We start from the raw sequence: 19929 nt of genomic DNA, 5'->3' as shown, positions 1-19929 counted from the left end.
CCCTCTGCTCCCCACCCAAGATCCATGACTTAGGGTCAGGGTTAGGGTTAGGGATTTTGTGGAAATTCTGCCACTTCCCACAGGAGTCCGGGTGGAACTGACAGCCCCTGTCCCTGTCCAGGGCCAGATGTGACCCAGGCCTGGCAGCTGAACACTTCTTGCCCCCAGCCACAGCTGGGTCAGAGAAGGACGTGACACAGAAACTGCCCCCCCCCCCAGGATATCCTCACCCCTCCCAGAAACTACCTGGAAAGACGGTGTATTTTCACTGTTAGACTGAAATTATGGTGTGTAGGTAGGGATCTGTGGAAGTTATCCTGCAGTGGCTCCTGGACAGTCTACATGAAGGGAATTCATCAAAGCAGAACACAGATCCACAGACGGACAGACTCCGGGATCTAGCCATGGCTGAAACCAGCAGACCTCGCTGGAAGTCTCAGTCACACAAATCAACAAACCTCCCAGTGCCCTAGCCAGTCTGGGCTCGGGTTGGCACTCAGAAGGCTCATCACTAATCAGGGACTGAGGTCCAACCTGGGTCAACACCAGGCAGACAGAGCCATCAGATGCCAGACAAGAATGGAGAGCATGGGTTCCAAGCCCAGGTGGGGTGGAGGAAAGAGAAGTCAAAATAATCTTGGGGAGTTGGCGGCTGGGGTGCAACTGGGTGGATCAGACAGGCCACCTCTAGGTTCAAAGGAATGGGAGACCCTGCTCACAGCAGCACAAGCTGGCCCTTCAAAGGCCTGGACAGGGTTTGTGGTCACATGGGTCACTTTCAGTTCCTGCTCCTGTCAGTATTCTGTAGGGGACACATTGGGGCTTGGTGCTAACTTGGTTTCTCAGCTCCTGGAGTAGGGGGCTGGGTCCCCTGATTTGCCGGGCCCCATGATTCAGTGGCTATGCCAGAGCCCAGGAAACAGGAAGCAGAGCACATGAGTCCATTTTGCATGGGAGAAAACTGAGGCTGTGAATGGGACCTGGAGCTGCCTGCAGGAGGCAGGGAGTGGGTGTGAGTGACCACACTCAGGTCAGGACTGCCCTTCCCAGGGGTCACACACCAAGGCACAAGTCTGGCTGTGGCCAGGCCTGCAGCAATTCCAAGGATCAGTCTCTTTCCTTCTCTGAGCTTCTATATTTCTATGTATAAACTACAGGAAATCACAATCCCGAGTGCTCTTCAGAAATTCAAGGCGTTCTGTGTTCAACTCTGCATTAAAGAGTAGGGGTAGGGGCACAAACCTGAGATCCCACTGATCTGGTAATCTGAGATGGTGGTAACAATTTTGAGGCCACCTGGACAACTTAGTGAGACGCTATCTAAAAAGAAATAAAATAAGAATAAAAAAGGTCTCAATACATTTTCAATCCCCAGAACTGGGGAAAAAAACTTTTTTCATTCAAATTTACTCTTTCATTTTATAGCGCAGTGGCTTTGGTGCAAAGACAGATAACAAGCACTTACTACAGGGTGATTTTTTACAAAAATCAGTGATTCATCAGAGACCACATGAGTTAGGTTTTTTTTTTCTCTGTTCCACAGATGCCACAGCACATGGTCCACAGGCCTCTTAGCGTCCCGCAGTGTGCTCAGCAGTTTTGTAAGATTGTCCTCACAAAATGATTTTGGGAAATATATCCTCATTTTCTGTATTTTGGACAGGTTTGTGTAAAACTGAAGATATTTCTTCAACTATTTAGAGTAATTCCTCAATGAAACAATCTAAAACTAAAATTGTCATTTTGAGAAGATTTCAAATCATGCACTGAATTTATTTAATGATATAGGACTCTCCAGGTGTTCAGCCTCTTCTAATGTCAGTTTTGTATGTTGTGTTCATCTAGAATGTTCAACATCAAGTTGTTCACGCCCTCTTCTTCTGACCCTTTCCATGCCTGCAGCATGTATAATGATGTTCTTTTTTCACTCCTGAGAGTGGAATTGTGTTTTCTTTTACTCAATCTTTCCTATCAATTATATTGATCTCATCAAAGAACCAATTTTTGTCTTTGTTGAATTTCTCAGATTTTTCTAGAAAAGTCTTTGTTAGGGGCTGGGGATGTAGCTCAAGCGGTAGCGCGCTCGCCTGGCAGGCGTGCGGCCTGGGTTCGATCCTCAGCACCACATACAAACAAAGATGTTGTGTCCGCCAATAACTGAAAAATAAATGTTAAAGTTCTCTCTCAAAAAAAAAAAAAAAGTCTTTGTTATTGTTTTCTGCTTTTTCTTTACTTTCAGCTCTTAATTCTTCTTTGAGTTTGTCATTCTTTTTGTAGCTTTTCGAGTTGGAGCTTGAAGCACTAATTTTCAACTTTTTCTCTACAACTAAAGAACCACTTTAGCACTTAAAGGATGTGTGATATTTTGCTTCTGTTTACTTGAACATATTTTCAACTTCCATCTCGATTTTTTCACCCCTGATTATTTACAAGTATGGCATTTCATTTCCAAGCAATTAGTGACTTTCTAGTAGTTTTCCTGTAATTTAGCTTTAATTCAGAGAGGACACACTATAGGATTTCAATTCTTTGAAATTCGCTGTCACTTGTCTATGACCCAAGATATGGTCTATTTTGGTAAATGCCCTATATGCCCATGGAAAGGATATGCATTTTACAGTTGCTGACTCAAGTGTTTCATATACATGAATTAGATCAAATTGGTTAACCCTATTGCTCAAACTGTGTGAGATCGGTCCAAAGATAAAGAAATAGGTGTGAGGGATAAAACAGATCCTTACATACGGTGCTTTCAATAAGTGATGCTGGGTTACTTGGAAATCCAAAAGGGCCAAATAGGTCTCTGACCTCCTGCCACGCCATTTACAAGACCTTGTGATCCATCAGACATCTAACTGTGTGCCCTAAGTCATTTAAGCTCCTAATAGGAGACAGAGAACACTCTATAAAGTGGCTAACCGCAAAAGAAAACATTGATTGAAGAGACTGGACTTCATTAAGAAGAACTCCTGTTTGTGAAAAGCAAACCCAGTGCGAGGCCTTTGCTGCAGTAAGACTCTAAGGGTCCCACGCAGTCCTGGGACACGAGTCCGGGCGCACCCACGCAGCCGGCCAAGTGCCGCGGGATGGCACTGCCGGCCCCGCGTGCCGGGCCTCCCGGGAACGCGCTGGGCCCCCTTGGGCCGGGAGGCTGGGGCGCTCGGGCCGCAGCTGCGGGCCCCGCCCCGGGGGTGGCCTTCTCCTTAGAAGGCCAAGCCCCAGCCTCGCCTCTCCGGGCGGGCGTCGCGCGGTGCGTCCCGCGCTCCGGGCAGGGACCAGAAGCCCCAGCGCGCGGGAAGCGGCGGGACCCTGCGCGTAGTCCGGGCGCACGCTGGCCTGGCGCGAACGGCAGGCCGGAGGCCGGCGGAGGAGGCGCGGAGCCCAGCCTGAAGCCTGCGCGCCCGCGACCCGCGGCGGGAGAGGTGAGCGGGCGCCCGGTGCCTGGCCGCGGGGACGCGGGGTGCGGAGGCGGCGGCCCCGGAGCCTGCAGGCCAGCGGGTCCCGGCGGGGCAGCCTGCCCGCGTCCCCGCCCGCCCGCTCGTCGTGGAGCCTGAGCACCTCGGCCCCAGGGAGTTGGCAGTTCCCCGCGGTGGCCCGGCCCCCGGCGGCCGAGGGGACTGGGAAACTGACCCAACCTGGAATCCCCAAGCGATAACATCGGGGCCCAAAACGACAGGGTGCCGGCAGCCGGCCGCGGCCCCTCCTGAGGACCGCGCCCAGCCCGGCCTCCCGGTGCGCCCCGGCCCCCGCGGCCAGCCAGTGAGCCCGGCTGAGCGCGGACTGCCCACAGGTGCGGCGCCCCCCGCCCGCGGGCCGGCCATGGAGGTGCTGCGGCGCTCCTCGGTCTTCGCCGCCGAGATCCTGGACGCCTTCGACCGCTCGCCCACCGACAAGGAGCTGGTGGCCCAGGCCAAGGCGCTGGGCCGGGAGTACGTGCACGCGCGGCTTCTGCGCGCCGGCCTGGCCTGGAGCGCGCCGGAGCGGGTGGCGCCGGCCCCCGGCGGCCGCCTGGCCGAGGTGTGCGCCGTGCTGCTGCGCCTGGGTGAGTGCGGGCCCCGCGGGCGGTCCCGGCTGTCACCCCAGACCCGGCCACTGGGCGGCCGCCGAGTCTGGGGTCCGCTGAGCGGCGCTGGCGACTGCGCCAGTGCGTCACACCCCTGGGCCTCCGCTCCTCCGTGACTGAGAGGGGCTTGCCCGGTGCCCCCTTGTGCCTGGACAGGCCGGCCTTCTCGGGTTGACCAGCTTGCACCCGCCGGCACAGCCCCCACCCCTAGCCCTTCGCTTGCTTGACTCAGATTTCAGTCATTCTCGCCATAAACCATAGAAAGCTCCGGAAAGAATGATGTCTTGGTGTCTGAGCTTCAGAGTGACCCTTGCACTCAGCAGGGCTCAAAAATCCTTTGTGGGACCACGTGTCTGATGTTGTTTTGGAAAATAGGTCTTTGGGTTGCTGGCTGAAATCCGGACACCGGCTGAGCTTTTGCCTTCATCTGGAGGCTGGAGGAGGCCGGCCCCGGGAAAGTTCCAGAGCACTTGTTTCTGGGGCACAGGCCGCCCAGTAACTCCCATCTTTCCCAGAGTCTGCACCCAGAAGGGAGACGCAGGCAGACTCTTGCCCTGGGCTGTCCACCCTGCCCCAGCCAGACGCTGGGCCAGGGGAGGAGCCTGAGTGGGTGTCAGGAGAGCCGGTCATTGGGGACAGGGGATACCCGGCTCCCTGGGCTAACACTGGTGTGTATGGGTCAAGGAGCAGGACTGTGTAGACCCGGCCTGCCCAGAAGTGTGCAGGGTAGAGGGTCAGATGATGTGGGGACCAGCACTGAGCTTCCAGGAGGGAAAGAGGGCCATATCTCAGGTGTGCAGAGGCAGCAGCGTGCAGGGGCTTGGGGACAATCTGGCTGTGGGGCCCTGTGACACCCACTTCTGCTGCCTCTCCCAGCTGGGCTGAGGGCCACTCCGGGACATTCCTTGTCCTCCCCAGAGCCTGCCAGACCTCTGGGACGGCTGGGAGACATCCTGCCTGGCCCTGACCTGCTGTCTCCCTCTGTTCCCTCCTTCCTGCTCCCCCCACAGGCCTTTGGCCTGGGCCTCTCAGCAAGCACAGCCTGGAGGGCCCTTTCCACTGCCCAGCTCTGCCATGTCCCCAGCCAAAGGGGACCCTGGAGGGAGGCAGTTTGAACTCCAAGGTGTTCTTGTTACTGTCTGCTGTCTCAGCTATTCAGGGTGAATGCCTCCACAGCCTGGCACTGTCTGCTGACCCCCAGCCTGTCCCCAGCCTGGCTTGTGTCCCACATCAATCCCTAGGGCTAGTCCCCAGAGGCCCCCAAGGTCTGTGTTTGGGAACAGCCAGGCCAGCCTTGGGAATTTCCATGCCATGTCCCCATCCTCTGGCTGGCCTCTGGCTTCTGCTCTGGTTCCAGATCTTAATTAATTAGATGGAGCACAGCTGGCCCCAGGGATGTCCTGGAGGCGCTCATCGGCTGACGGGATAGTCAGCAGCACCCTGTTGGCTTTGGCTGGAGAAGTGGTCCGACTGGGACACCCGACCCAGGGCTGTGTGGGGTTCCCAGCACCATCTTCCCAGTGCTGCCACCTCACCTCCAAGGGCCTGCCGCCAACGAGGCTGGGCCTGCGGGAGGCATTTCCCCAACAGGGCTGGGCTGACTCAGTGCCACACGACACACCCGCTTGGTACTGGGAGCCCAAGTTGGAGAGTGGGTGGTGCTGGTAGCCCCCCAGCCATGGCTTGGTCTCTCCAGGTCCCTCACCAGAGCCACCACCAGGGGTTCTGGGGCCTGAGCTAGGACCCCATAGGAGGCGCCCACCTGTTGGGGTCTCCCTGCCCAGCCTCTCCCCAGGTTGGGCTCTGGCCACCTGCCTGAACAGCCCGGCTGCTTGCCTGCCAGTGAGTCACTAGGCAGACACCACCCACGCTGGGCAGGATTCCCACCCCACTGGCCCCGCCAGCTTGGCCTCAGGGCCTGGCCTGTCAGAGGCACCCACAGCACCCCCGTGGCCTGTTTCCCTGGGGTTGGAGAGTCAGGCAAAGTCAGGGGTGCCTGACCTCTTGTGTGCCCATGCAGGGGATGAGCTGGAGCAGATCCGGCCCAGTGTGTACCGCAATGTGGCCGGCCAGCTGCACCTCTCCGTGCAGTCGGAGCCCGTGGTGACAGATGCATTCCTGGCTGTGGCAGGCCACATCTTCTCTGCAGGTAGGCATATCCACCCCAGGGGACCTCAGGGTGGGTCCAGTGGCTGTGGGACCCCAGGAGGCAGCCTTGTGGTGCTCACAGTACCATCGTGCTGCTGGAGTTGTCTGAATCTGGGAACAGACCAGCTCAGATGGTGCTGGCCTCTCAGGCAACTGTGGTCCAGCACTGGTGGGCAGGGCCTGCTCTGCAGGACTGCTGGGCCACCTGTCCTGGGGCTGCAGAGCTGGCTGTGGGCTGGAGGGGCCGGGTGCCCACCGCCGGGCTTGGACTTTTCATAGTGAGGTGCTGGGCCCAAGGGGAGTGTCCAAGAGGGAGCATCCTGGCCTCCAGTAGGAAGTGTTGGGGTGGGCTGAGCCCAAGGAGGAAGCCTGGGGCACAGGCGTCCTGGGCTGGTGGCACCCTCACCCCACTCCACCCTGGGGCTGCCCTCCAGACCAGGCCCTGTGGGTGGCCTCCTGGGTCTGTCTCTGGCCTTTAGCAGACTGGTTTATAAGCCACTGTCTGATTTTTCAAGTGTGGCTCTGGCCTGCTGGTGTCTGCCATGGAGCTGGGACCCTGAGTGGTGGTGGGTGTGAGCCCAGGAGGGGCCTGGGGATGCGGGGCCCGTCTCGGCCCTCAGCCTGAACCAGAAAGCAGCAGAGTACAGGCTGGGTCTGGGAGGTCCTGGGGAGGCTGGGGTGGAGGGGAGGAAGGCAGGAAAGCTGGCAGGGGAGGGTCCTGCAGCACTAACTTCCTCCCCCGGGTCTGCTGCCTCATAGGGTCCAGGGGCAGCCTAGGCCACCTGCCCCCTCAACCCATTGCTTCAGGCCCTTGTGACAGTGTCCTTAGCCCCATGTGGACTGTGTGACCTGCAGCTCTTTCTTGATCTCTCTGAGCCTGGGAGAATTAGGGCTTTGTCTGCCTCTCCAGTGGCCAGATGGCTCTTAGAACACTCCTCAGACCAGCTTGTGGCTGCCTGTCACACGTAACCCCAGCCCTCCTGGTCCCAGGGGCTCTGGGCCCTCAGCCTGCTGGCTGGGCCCTCTCAGCCCTGTCTGCCTGTGGCGGCCACTCTGCCCTCTCTGCCTGTGGTGGGCCACTCTGCCCTCTCTGCCTGTGGCGGCCACTCTGCCCTCTCTGCCTGTGGCGGCCACTCTGCCCTCTCTGCCTGTGGTGGGTCACTCTGCCCTCTCTGCCTGTGGTGGGCCACTCTGCCCTCTCTGACTGTGGTGGGTCACTCTGCCCTCTCTGCCTGTGGTGGGTCACTCTGCCCTCTCTGCCTGTGGTGGGTCACTCTGCCCTCTCTGCCTGTGGTGGGCCACTCTGCCCTCTCTGCCTGTGGTGGGCCACTCTGCCCTCTCTGCCTGTGGCTGGGCCACTCTGCCCTCTCTGCCTGTGGCGGCCACTCTGCCCTCTCTGCCTGTGGCGGCCACTCTGCCCTCTCTGCCTGTGGCGGCCACTCTGCCCTCTCTGCCTGTGGCGGCCACTCTGCCCTCTCTGCCTGTGGCAGCCACTCTGCCCTCTCTGCCTGCGGCTGGGCCACTCTGCCCTCTCTGCCTGCGGCTGGGCCACTCTGCCCTCTCTGCCTGCGGCTGGGCCACTCTGCCCTCTCTGCCTGCGGCTGGGTCACTCTGCCCTCTCTGCCTGCGGCTGGGTCACTCTGCCCTCTCTGCCTGCGGCTGGGCCACTCTGCCCTCTCTGCCTGCGGCTGGGCCACTCTGCCCTCTCTGCCTGCGGCTGGGCCACTCTGCCCTCTCTGCCTGTGGCTGGGTCACTCTGCCCTCTCTGCCTGTGGCTGGGCCACTCTGCCCTCTCTGCCTGTGGCGGCCACTCTGCCCTCTCTGCCTGTGGCGGCCACTCTGCCCTCTCTGCCTGTGGCTGGGCCACTCTGCCCTCTCTGCCTGTGGCTGGGCCACTCTGCCCTCTCTGCCTGCGGCTGGGCCACTCTGCCCTCTCTGCCTGCGGCTGGGCCACTCTGCCCTCTCTGCCTGTGGCTGGGTCACTCTGCCCTCTCTGCCTGTGGTGGGCCACTCTGCCCTCTCTGCCTGTGGCGGCCACTCTGCCCTCTCTGCCTGTGGCGGCCACTCTGCCCTCTCTGCCTGTGGCTGGGTCACTCTGCCCTCTCTGCCTGTGGTGGGCCACTCTGCCCTCTCTGCCTGTGGCGGCCACTCTGCCCTCTCTGCCTGTGGCGGCCACTCTGCCCTCTCTGCCTGTGGCTGGGTCACTCTGCCCTCTCTGCCTGTGGTGGGCCACTCTGCCCTCTCTGCCTGTGGCGGCCACTCTGCCCTCTCTGCCTGTGGCTGGGTCACTCTGCCCTCTCTGCCTGTGGTGGGCCACTCTGCCCTCTCTGCCTGTGGCGGCCACTCTGCCCTCTCTGCCTGTGGCGGCCACTCTGCCCTCTCTGCCTGTGGCTGGGTCACTCTGCCCTCTCTGCCTGTGGTGGGCCACTCTGCCCTCTCTGCCTGTGGCGGCCACTCTGCCCTCTCTGCCTGTGGCGGCCACTCTGCCCTCTCTGCCTGTGGCTGGGCCACTCTGCCCTCTCTGCCTGTGGCTGGGCCACTCTGCCCTCTCTGCCTGTGGCTGGGCCACTCTGCCCTCTCTGCCTGTGGTGGGCCACTCTGCCCTCTCTGCCTGTGGTGGGCCACTCTGCCCTCTCTGCCTGTGGTGGGCCACTCTGCCCTCTCTGCCTGTGGTGGGCCACTCTGCCCTCTCTGCCTGTGGTGGGCCACTCTGCCCTCTCTGCCTGTGGCTGGGCCACTCTGCCCTCTCTGCCTGTGGCTGGGCCACTCTGCCCTCTCTGCCTGTGGTGGGCCACTCTGCCCTCTCTGCCTGTGGTGGGCCACTCTGCCCTCTCTGCCTGTGGCTGGGCCACTCTGCCCTCTCTGCCTGTGGCTGGGCCACTCTGCCCTCTCTGCCTGTGGTGGGTCACTCTGCCCTCTCTGCCTGTGGTGGGTCACTCTGCCCTCTCTGCCTGTGGCTGGGCCACTCTGCCCTCTCTGCCTGTGGTGGGCCACTCTGCCCTCTCTGCCTGTGGTGGGTCACTCTGCCCTCTCTGCCTGTGGCGGCCACTCTGCCCTCTCTGCCTGTGGCTGGGCCACTCTGCCCTCTCTGCCTGTGGCTGGGCCACTCTGCCCTCTCTGCCTGTGGCTGGGCCACTCTGCCCTCTCTGCCTGTGGTGGGCCACTCTGCCCTCTCTGCCTGTGGCTGGGCCACTCTGCCCTCTCTGCCTGTGGCTGGGCCACTCTGCCCTCTCTGCCTGTGGTGGGCCACTCTGCCCTCTCTGCCTGTGGTGGGCCACTCTGCCCTCTCTGCCTGTGGTGGGCCACTCTGCCCTCTCTGCCTGTGGTGGGTCACTCTGCCCTCTCTGACTGTGGTGGGTCACTCTGCCCTCTGTGCCTGTGGCTGGGCCACTCTGCCCTCTTTGCCTGTGGTGGGCCACTCTGCCCTCTTTGCCTGTGGTGGGCCACTCTGCCCTCTCTGCCTGTGGCGGCCACTCTGCCCTCTCTGCCTGTGGTGGGCCACTCTGCCCTCTCTGCCTGTGGTGGGCCACTCTGCCCTCTCTGCCTGTGGTGGGTCACTCTGCCCTCTCTGCCTGTGGTGGGTCACTCTGCCCTCTCTGCCTGTGGTGGGTCACTCTGCCCTCTCTGCCTGTGGTGGGTCACTCTGCCCTCTCTGCCTGTGGCTGGGCCACTCTGCCCTCTCTGCCTGTGGTGGGTCACTCTGTCCTCTCTGCCTGTGGTGGGCCACTCTGCCCTCTCTGCCTGTGGTGGGCCACTCTGCCCTCTCTGCCTGTGGTGGGCCACTCTGCCCTCTCTGACTGTGGTGGGTCACTCTGCCCTCTCTGCCTGTGGTGGGCCACTCTGCCCTCTCTGCCTGTGGTGGGCCACTCTGCCCTCTCTGCCTGTGGCTGGGTCACTCTGCCCTCTCTGCCTGTGGTGGCCACTCTGCCCTCTCTGCCTGTGGTGGGTCACTCTGCCCTCTCTGCCTGTGGTGGGTCACTCTGCCCTCTCTGCCTGTGGCTGGGTCACTCTGCCCTCTCTGCCTGTGGCTGGGTCACTCTGCCCTCTCTGCCTGTGGTGGCCACTCTGCCCTCTCTGCCTGTGGTGGGTCACTCTGCCCTCTCTGCCTGTGGCTGGGCCACTCTGCCCTCTCTGCCTGTGGCTGGGTCACTCTGCCATCTCTGCCTGTGGTGGGCCACTCTGCCCTCTCTGCCTGTGGCTGGGCCACTCTGCCCTCTCTGCCTGTGGCGGCCACTCTGCCCTCTCTGCCTGTGGTGGGCCACTCTGCCCTCTCTGCCTGTGGTGGGTCACTCTGCCCTCTCTGCCTGTGGTGGGCCACTCTGCCCTCTCTGCCTGTGGTGGGCCACTCTGCCCTCTCTGCCTGTGGTGGGCCACTCTGTCCTCTCTGCCTGTGGTGGGCCACTCTGCCCTCTCTGCCTGTGGTGGGCCACTCTGCCCTCTCTGCCTGTGGCTGGGCCACTCTGCCCTCTCTGCCTGTGGTGGGCCACTCTGCCCTCTCTGACTGTGGTGGGTCACTCTGCCCTCTCTGCCTGTGGCGGCCACTCTGACTTGCACACTGACTGCTTTCCTGCTGGGAATGCAGTCCGTCAGGTTCATCCCTGCCGGGACGCTGCCACCCTTGCCTCCTCTGCTGTGGCCACCCTGGGGTGGCTCTGTGGAGCTTCTCCTGGTCTCCAGCCTCAGGTGGCAGCAGCGACCACTGGGGCCTGGCCTGTGCTCTCCCGGGGCTTTGCGTTCACGGGGCTCCTTTCTTTTTTAATATCTATTTTTTAGTTGTAGTTGGACACAGTACCTTTATTTTACTTGTTTGTTTTTATGTGGTGCTGAGGATCGAACCCAGGGTCTCGCCTGTGCCAGGGAGCACTCCAGTGCTGAGCACAGCCCTGCCGTGCTCATTTCCCTTTCTGATCAACAGTCAGCAGTGGTGAAATATCTTACCACAGAAGACTCAAAAGCCAGGGAACCCTTAGAGATCATTACCAACAAGGCATCCCACCTGAAGATCAGCAGAGGAACTGGGTGTGGTGGGCACACCTCGAACCCACCTCAGCCACTGGGAGGCAGAAGCAGCCAGACTGGGCAGCTCATGGAGGCCCTGCTCAGAACAGAGTGAAGAAGACTGGGGATGGGCCCAGTCCCTAGTGCCGTGTGTATCTGTGCCTGCATGTGAAGAAAAGGACGATAGGCCTAAGTGGCCAGCACAGGGCTGGGGTGTACCTTGGGCAGAGATAGCCCAGTGCTCCAGGCCCTGGCTCCACTCCATCCAGACGTGCACACACCAAGACCAGCAGGCACATGAGCCTCTATCCGGCACCACCAGCCATTCGGCATCCTGGTTCCACCAGGATGGCTTGGCCTGCAGCTGCAGGTAACGCTTCAGGCCTCTGTGTGAAGCGTCAGAACCTGGAGAGGTGGTGTGGGCACGTGGGAAACAGCCTGACAGGCCCTCAAAGTATTATGTGGAGTTTCTGTGGAACCTGGCAACTCTAGGTAGATGCCCAAGACCTGGGAACAGCCCACAGGTCCCTCTGTTGACAAACAGATATGGACACCATTCAGTCATGGACAGGAGGGACAAGTGTCCTGCACCAGGACGGCAGGACCCCGAGCACCCTGCTGGCATCCTGCTGAGCACAGAGGTGGAAGTAGGTCAGGAGTAGCCATGGGTCAGGGGACATGGGAATGGTCTGAAATTAGATAGTTGTGAACTGTGGGAATGTATAGAATGTAATTCTATATGATTATGGTAATGGAATGATGTCTTAATAAAAGAGAACAGGAAATCCAGGGCAAGCAGAGCTACCAGACCAGCCCTGGACACCCCTCCTGCTGGCCCCTGTGGGCTCCAGCTGTGGGATTGTGGCCACCCATGAAGCCTGCTGTTCTCTGCACATCAGGCCCCACAGAACACTCTGCCTTTTCCCTTTACTAGTGCCTGCTGCAGGCCTGGGGCAGGTACCATGGGCACGGGGCAGTGGGTCTAGAGACCTGCCTGGGCATGGTCAGGAGGCCCTGTTGCCCTGCTGACCTCGAGCAGAGTCCTGGGGTGGGAGCTCAGCCATGGAGGACCAGGGCTGACCGTGTGCACTGTCCTGGTAGCAGCTGGCCAATGGGGCGGTCTCAGCCAGGCTTGAGACTCGGGTTTGTCTGATAGGATGAAGGTTCACACAGGGTGGTCCATGGGCTGTGCTCAGGCTCAGAGCTCTTTCTTCCGGTTGAGGTGGGATGAGTGTGGCAGTATCCCCGGCTGAAGTTGTAATTTGGTACTCCAGTGTAGTGACCCCACCATCCCCTGCGCCCAAGCCACGGGTCCGTGTGGTCACTGCACGTCTGTTCTGGACGTTGTGCACGGTGGTCACGCACGGTGGTCTCGCCCAGTGTGCATGCTGCGCGTCTGGCTTCTTCCACTTGTGTTTTGAGACCCGCACTGTGGTCACTTTGCTCTTCTCTGTGCTGGGGTGGAACCCAGGGCCTCACACTCTGCTGCTCAGCCCTGCCCTTGCCTTGGAAGGACTCCTCTTCTCCCTGATTCATGAACTCACTTTGTGTATTCAGGAAGGCATCTGACACGTGGCTGGAGGGTACTTTCACCCAGGGTCATTGGTCTGTCTTCCTCGAGGTGGCCACAGCTCAGTTCTGCTGCTCCTGGGTTAGTGGTCCAGGGAAAGCTCTTTCCATGGGCCTTGGCTTCTTCATAAAATGGACAATGGTGCTGTCCAGCTGCAGAGGGATGAATGTGCCCTGGGAGTCCTGGCTGTTTTCTTTGTGCAGCCCCAAGGCTGCTGGACCCTGTGCTGAGCTGCCTCCCTGAGGCCTCCTCTGTCCATGAGGCCGGACAGGTTTCCTCCTGGGCCAGTACAGGTGTGCAGGGGGCTGGGAACCTTGTCTGCCCTAAGGGTGGGCGGACTGACCCATGGGAGACGGTGGCCAGGCTCGCACCAGGCTATCAGCTGGCCGAGTGCCACTGGGGTGCAGGCCTGTGGGAGCCAGCTGACTTCTGGGTACCTCCCACTGACCAGCCACTCACCAGTGACTCTCTCTGCAGGCATCACGTGGGGCAAAGTGGTGTCCCTGTACGCAGTGGCTGCAGGACTGGCTGTGGACTGTGTGCGGCAGGCCCAGCCCGCCATGGTCCACGCCCTGGTGGACTGCCTGGGGGAGTTTGTGCGCAAGACCCTGGCAGCCTGGCTGAGGCGGCGTGGTGGATGGGTGAGCCCCTGGGTGCGGGGCTGTGGGAGCTGGTGGGGTAAGGCGAGCTGGGTCCCTGACGCAGGGTAAGGGAGTGGAGAGCGCTCTGGGGCAGGCTCTGGGCTTTCTTCTGTGGCCTGGACCCTGCCACCCGCTCCAGTCCAATCTTGCCCCGCCCCAGCTGAAGACCTGCTGTCCCTAGATGACCTGGGAGGGGTAGGACTCTGGCCCCTCAGAGGGGGGATCCTGGTCCTGCCCAGAGCACCCTCGCCTCCCCCGGAGAGGAGGGTCACAAGGCCTAGAGGGTGGGTGTCAGACTCCACTGTCTCCACGCTCGACTGGCCACCTGGGCCTGGGCCTACCATGGGTGCTGCTGGGCCTCGGCATGGAGGTGGGCTGCACCTGTGGGGGTGGCAGGCTCAGTCCCCCACTGAGCTCTGAGTCAAGGTCTCACGAGGCTGAGTTAGGGTCAGCTGGACTGTGGTCCCAACTGGAGGCGGGGCTGCGGGGAGGGTGGACTCCCAGAATGACCCTGGCAGGCGCCCTGTGCCCAGCAGAGCGCACTGAGCAGCACTGTGGCCAGTCAGCTGAGGAGCCTTCCTTTCCTTAGCAATAGAAGGAAGGGGGTGAGGACGAGTCATGCACCATCCTACAGAAGGACTGAGTCCCAGGGCGTCTCCACTTGTGCAAAACTCGGCCTCTGCTCCCACTCCCAGGGCGGGTCTGAAGCGTCCAGTGGCCCTGGACACCAGGCTATTGGAGACTCCTTTGGGGCAGCTGGCAAGCAGGAGGATGTTTGGGAGCCCTGGTGCAGGTGGCTTCTCTCCTTCCCCACCCTGAGCTCCTCCCTCCTGCTGCCCAGCTCCTCAGGTGCCTGCAGTCCAGCCCCATCACCGCCTTCCTGCCCCGGGCAGCCTGCGGTTCACAGTGTGCTGGCTTTGTGCCTTGGTGCTGCTGAAGCTTGTGCTGGGCTGGCGAGGCCGGGCTCTGCTCTGACAGTACCCTCTCCCTCACAGACTGATGTCCTCAGGTGCGTGGTCAGCACGGACCCTGGCCTCCGTGCACACTGGCTGGTGGCTGCGCTCTGCAGTTTCGGCCGCTTCCTGAAGGCTGCCTTTTTCATGCTGTTGCCGGAGAGATGAGCTGCCCATCTGGACAGGAGCTGTGGCTTGGCCCCCTGGGTCCATCCCTGGAGGCCAGCAACATCTGGGAAGCATCTCTCCTCTCTGAGCCCCATCCCTCTGCAGACCCAGGCCCCTGGAGGGGTGAGTGGAGGGGGCTGCCTTCAGTGCAGTGTGGCCCTTCTGGGGAACCCTGCAGCACATGCTCCCCGATGCCCCTGCCTCAGGAAGGGCCATCCCAGATACCACCTGGCTGTGGTCCTCGTGGGCGGTGGGCCCTGCACAGTCCATCTGAGGAGTCTCTGCCTGCTTAAGTGGGAGGACTGAGCGCTCTGACCAGCTGTCAACAGCATAAGGCTCCCGTGCTGGTGGCCTCACCCATTTCTAGAGGGGGGAAGTGCCCTGACCGTGGTGGAGTACTCATGTAGGTTCCAGGCCAGTGTCCTGACCAGTGGACCTGTGATCCTGTGGGCAAGTGGGACCCCCGGAGCTTCACCTCGGTGGAGGACGATTGTGTGCCCTGCTTTCCTGGTGTCCCCCTCATCCGGGCTCCCAGAGAACTTGGGCACCAGGAAGCCCAGCCCCGTGGCGTACACTGGAGTCCAGGCTGGCCCAGGCGAGGTCCCGTAGCCCCAGCCCTGCTGAGTGGGCCTGGGTGGCTGCATTCAGCGCCCTTCCTCTCTGGCTCCTGTCCCCAGCCTGCAGCTCCACTGGCCTAACAGCCTGTCCCCAGGCCAGGAGCTGGAGCCTGCCTGCCTGGCAGAGGGGGCCCTGCAGGAAGCAGCCCCAGGGCCATGCATGGGGGATGGGCAGAGATGGAAAATAAAGTCCCAGCTGCGGTTTCATCTTAGACAGTCGCCCTCCTGCCTGGGGCACAGTGGGAGGTGGCTCTCTAGTCTGCTCAGATGGGAAGCTGGGTGCCTGTTCCTACAGCAGAAGGCGCTGGGAGTCCAGGGTGTGATGGGCAGTAGAAATGCACAGGACATTGCCATGGGTCACTGGTGCCACTAGTCAGGCCCCAGTAGGGTCCACGGCCCTGGACTTTGCACACCTGGAATTCTGCCTGGGGCCTTCGAGGGCAGGGCTGGCAGCTATTTCCCATGAGAGGTTTCACTGGACCCTGGCAGCTGAATCAAAGGACAGTGAAGTGTGGGTGCTTCTGAGACCTCCTGGGGTGCCGTCCTCTGCCCCCGTGCTCCCGGAGGCCCCCGTCCTCTGCTCCCGTGCTCCCGGAGGCCCCCGTCCTCTGCTCCCGTGCTCCCCCGTCCTCTGCTCCTGTGCTCCCGGAGGCCCCCGTCCTCTGCCCCCGTCCTGCTCCCGTGCTCCCGGAGGCCCCCGTCCTCTGCCCCCGTCCTCTGCTCCCGTGCTCCCGGAGGCCCCCGTCCTCTGCCCCCATCCTCTGCTCCCGTGCTCCCGGAGGCCCCGTCCTCTGCCCCCGTCCTCTGCTCTCGTGCTCCCGGAGGCCCCCGTCCTCCCGGAGGCCCCCGTCCTCTGCTCCCGTGCTCCCGGAGGCCCCCGTCCTCTGCTCCCGTTCTCCCGGAGGCCCCCGTCCTCTGCTCCCGTGCTCCCGGAGGCCCCGTCCTCTGCCCCCGTGCTCCTGGAGGCCCCCGTCGTCTGCCCCCGTCCTCTGCTCTCGTGCTCCCAGAGGCCCCCGTCCTCTGCTCCCGTCCTCTGCTCCTGTGCTCCCCCGTCCTCTGCTCCTATGCTCCCCCGTCCTCTGCTCCCGTGCTCCCGGAGGCCCCCGTCCTCTGCCCCCGTCCTCTGCTCTCGTGCTCCCAGAGGCCCCCGTCCTCTGCTCCCGTCCTCTGCTCCTATGCTCCCCCGTCCTCTGCTCCCGTGCTCCCCCGTCCTCTGCTCCCATGCTCCCGGAGGCCCCCGTCCTCTGCTCCCGTTCTCCCGGAGGCCCCCGTCCTCTGCTCCCATGCTCCCAGAGGCCCCCGTCCTCTGCTCCCGTGCTCCCCGAGGCCCCCGTCCTCTGCTCCCGTGCTCCCGGAGGCCCCCGTCCTCTGCTCCCGTGCTCCCGGAGGCCCCCATGTGCACACACACAAGGAACTGAGGCCAGGCTGCTCTGCAGCTGTCCTCTGGGCCTCTTCCACTCTAGCTCCCACTGTCTATCTGCTTCCAGGCCGGCTTCACGGCAGGGGTGAGGTCCCAGGCAGGCCTCCACTCCCTGATTTTCTGATGCAGGGACATTCTCCCAAGGCCATCTGACTCCAGGTTGGGCCACAGGATACTGTGCTGACAGGTGGACACATGACCTCAGTTTCCCTTCTGTACAGCACAGGGTTGAGACAGCCGACTCTCGAGGTTCTCTAGCCTTGCTGCTTCCAGATGAAGCGAACCCCTCAGGTCTCTGCAGCCCATCCTCACCTTGTCCCCACCTTCAGGGCCCCTGCTGCTGTCCTGGCCCCTTGCCCATCCTGGGAAGTCCCACCTACTGCTATGACATCCCCCAGCCCCAGGCAACATACACAGGTTCCAGAGGCCTCTTGGCAGCTGTGTGAAGTCAACTCAGGGTGTGCACTGCCTCTGCACGGCCACCAGCTGGGTGGTCTTGGCACTGCCTGTCTTGTGGGCAGCAGCCTTGGTGCAGGGTGGAGGAGCTGTGCGGCTCTGCAGGCTCCCATCTGCATTTCCTGGAGCAAAGCCTGTGGTCTGAGTCCAGCACAAGAATGTCTCCGTGCTAAGGACCCAGAGAAGTGGCAGGTTGAAGAGGCAGAGAACAGCGCCTGGCTGCAGGTCCAGCCAGAGGTCATGGAGGAAGAGATGACCCATCCTGGCAGTGACAGACTCAGCATCAGTGGAACAAGCACCATGAGCCCAATGTGAGGAAGACCAGGAATACCTTCAGGGCCTCAAAGTGGACATCAACAGGTAGAAAGAGAAACACAGTCCTGGGGGCCAAAAAGCAGCCATGATTCAAACATAACCCTTCTAAAAGCAGCAGACAAATCTAAGTCCCACAAATCTAAACAAGCTGACTGTAAAGATCATGAGAGGAGTAAAAATAGCCTGGACCACCCTGGAACAGAGACGTGGGGAGCCCCCTTGCCAGCCACTCCATGACCATACCAGGCAGCTCCAGGACAAGGGGGCAGGGCAGGAGCTGACCTCCATGCCCAGGAACTGAGTTCAAGGCTGGTGGCCTCTCCCTACCACAGGAGGAGGCAACTTCCGACACTGACCCCTGCCACCAAGCAAGGCCAGGGGACAGCGAACCCTTCATAACTGGGGAGTGACCGGAATTGCCTACATGAGATTTTAAATCTAGGAGCAATAAATACAAAACACAAACTGGAAAAAATGTCAGCCGCAGAAGGCACACGGCCCTCCGGGCCCAGGGCAGGCACGTGAGGATGCTGGCATGGGCTCCCTTCTGGGGTGAGGATCTTTGGAAGGAGAGTGGAGGCACAGCATTATGACAGCATTGAATGCCACTTTACGATGTCGGAATGTGGGGCTGTGGCTGTGGCTCAGTGGTGGAGCACTCACCTAGTATGAGGCACAGGGTTCGATCCTCAGCAACACATAAAAATAAAAAATAAAGATACTGTGTCCACCTAAAACTAAAAAAAAAAAAAGATGCCAGAATGTTGGTTTCACGTAATGTGTATGTTATCTCAATCTGAAAGGGTGGCTTACGAGAAAGACATTAGCGTCATTATTCCAATTCAAGAGTTCATGAGCTCTGAAAGTCAAGGAAAAAGAGAACATAAGAGAAAAGCTGGGCTGGGGGTGCGGCTCAAGCGGTAGCGCGATTGCCTGGCATGCGTGCGGCCCGGGTTCGATCCTCAGCACCACATGCAAAATAAAGATGTTGTGTCCGCCGAGAACTAAAAAAAAAAAAAAAAATTAAATCTCTCTCTCTCTCTCTTAAAAAAAAAAAGAGAGAGAAATGCAGATCAAAATTACCTCCAGGACTTCATTTTCCACCCATTAGCTTGGCCCAGATCCAAGCTGGACAGCAGTCTCTGTGGTCCCGGGGTGGGCAGCTGTGGTGCCAAGGCCAGCTCTGTGGAGGAAGGGCCACCTCTGAGCTGGCCAGGCAAGCCTGTACTGAAGTCTGCCTTGATCAGACTGCAAGAAGCCAGGGAAACGCTCTGGCCTGGGGACTGCAGGATGGGCAGGTCCTGCTGCCCAGTGCAGCTGGCAGCATGGGGAGCACTTGGCAGTTCCCGCATGTGGACATGCATACAGCTGCCCAGACAGCACTGACCCCAGGCAGGAGACCCTTTTCTAAACTGAACAGCTGTGTTGGTGACTTAGGCACAAAGAGAAATTAATCATTCCAATTATATCATATTTTAATTTTATGTCTTCAATGGGAAAAGTATAGAGTAGCTCCCCAAAATATCAAACTTCAACAGCAGTCCTTATTGTAACTATTATTATTTTGAACTAATTATATTATCCTGTAGGATAAAGCAAATAGTGCTGTGATAAACCACTGTTTTCAGCTTAAGAGAAATGAGGTAAAGTCCAAGTATATAAGTAAAAAGTCACTATAATCTTAAAATGTGAATTGGAAACATTAATATGAACCCATAATTTTTTTTCCTTTTTCTTTTCGTCGTTCTTTTATTTTTTTTCCATACTGGAGACTGAACCCGGGGGGCTCTTCACCACTGAGCTATACCCCCAGCCCTTTTTATTTTTTTATTTTGAGATGGGGTCTAAGTGACCCAGGCTGGCCTTAAACTTGCCTCAGCCTCCTGAGCTGCTGTATTGCAGGCCTGGGCCTGGGGCTGGTCGTCTGCCAGCAGGGCTGGGGAGGAGGTCCTGAGCTCTCAGGCTCGGGGAAAGCTGTCCTGCAGGCTGGGGGGAGGTCTGGAGGAAGAGCAGCCACCATGAGGCTCTGTACCCCACCAGTGGGGCCAGGCTCTGTGGGGAGGGCCTCTGGGTCTGGGACCTACAGATGGAGGGCTCCTGGGCCAGACGGCGTGTGATGTGGGCCCTGCACTGACCAGAGAACCGGACACCCGGGAAGTCAGGCAGAGCATCAGCAGGAGTGGAGCCTGTTGGACAGCCCTGGAGGGCCAGGCACCTGCTGGAACAGCACACCTGATGGGGGGAGCACCCACACGAGGCACCCAGGGTGAATGGGAAGGACTTTGGGACTCCCAGGGCAGCCAAGAGGGCTTAATGGCAGGAGGGAAGAGGGGCCACGCAAGGGAAGGGTGACAGCCCAAGGGCACCCTGTCCAGGCGGAGGGGCAATAGCTTCAGGTTCCTCAACGTGGGCCACAGTGCCAGCTCAAGTCCTCGCCACTGGCCACACCTGCCTCAGAGCTGGACACAGGCCTGGGCTCTCCCTGAACTGAGATGTGGGCCACCCCACCTGGTAATGCCTCTTGTCCCCATTCCCTGATGCAGGGCTGCAGCTGCCTGAGCAGATGTCATCCCCTGCAGC

General features: G+C 60.2%; 1 protein-coding gene across 1 annotated transcript; it reads left to right on the top strand.

Annotated features, from left to right (window-relative positions):
• The first annotated feature begins 3819 nt into the window (after positions 1 to 3819).
• On the top strand, positions 3820 to 15204 carry Bok (BCL2 family apoptosis regulator BOK). The gene is made up of 4 exons (XM_076866520.2): positions 3820 to 4042; positions 6084 to 6212; positions 13257 to 13420; positions 14416 to 15204. The coding sequence occupies exons 1-4, from the start codon at positions 3820 to 3822 to the stop codon at positions 14539 to 14541; spliced, it is 642 nt and encodes a 213-aa protein (XP_076722635.1). The 3' UTR covers positions 14542 to 15204.
• Positions 15205 to 19929: the final 4725 nt, after the last annotated feature.

The sequence above is a fragment of the Callospermophilus lateralis genome, chromosome 9 (assembly GCF_048772815.1).
Source record: "Callospermophilus lateralis isolate mCalLat2 chromosome 9, mCalLat2.hap1, whole genome shotgun sequence".
Classification (NCBI taxonomy): Eukaryota; Metazoa; Chordata; class Mammalia; order Rodentia; family Sciuridae; genus Callospermophilus; species Callospermophilus lateralis.
Note: the sequence above shows the minus strand (reverse complement) of the source record. Positions and strands in the feature narration are given on the sequence as shown.

Excerpts from the sequence above, each read along its gene's own strand:
- Bok (XM_076866520.2), top strand. The coding sequence starts at position 3,820 with ATGGAGGTGCTGCGGCGCTCCTCGGTCTTCGCCGCCGAGATCCTGGAC. Across the intron at positions 6,213-13,256 it reads AGGCCACATCTTCTCTGCAG|GCATCACGTGGGGCAAAGTG; the intron begins GTAGGCATATCC and ends CTCTCTCTGCAG. Across the intron at positions 13,421-14,415 it reads TGAGGCGGCGTGGTGGATGG|ACTGATGTCCTCAGGTGCGT; the intron begins GTGAGCCCCTGG and ends TCTCCCTCACAG.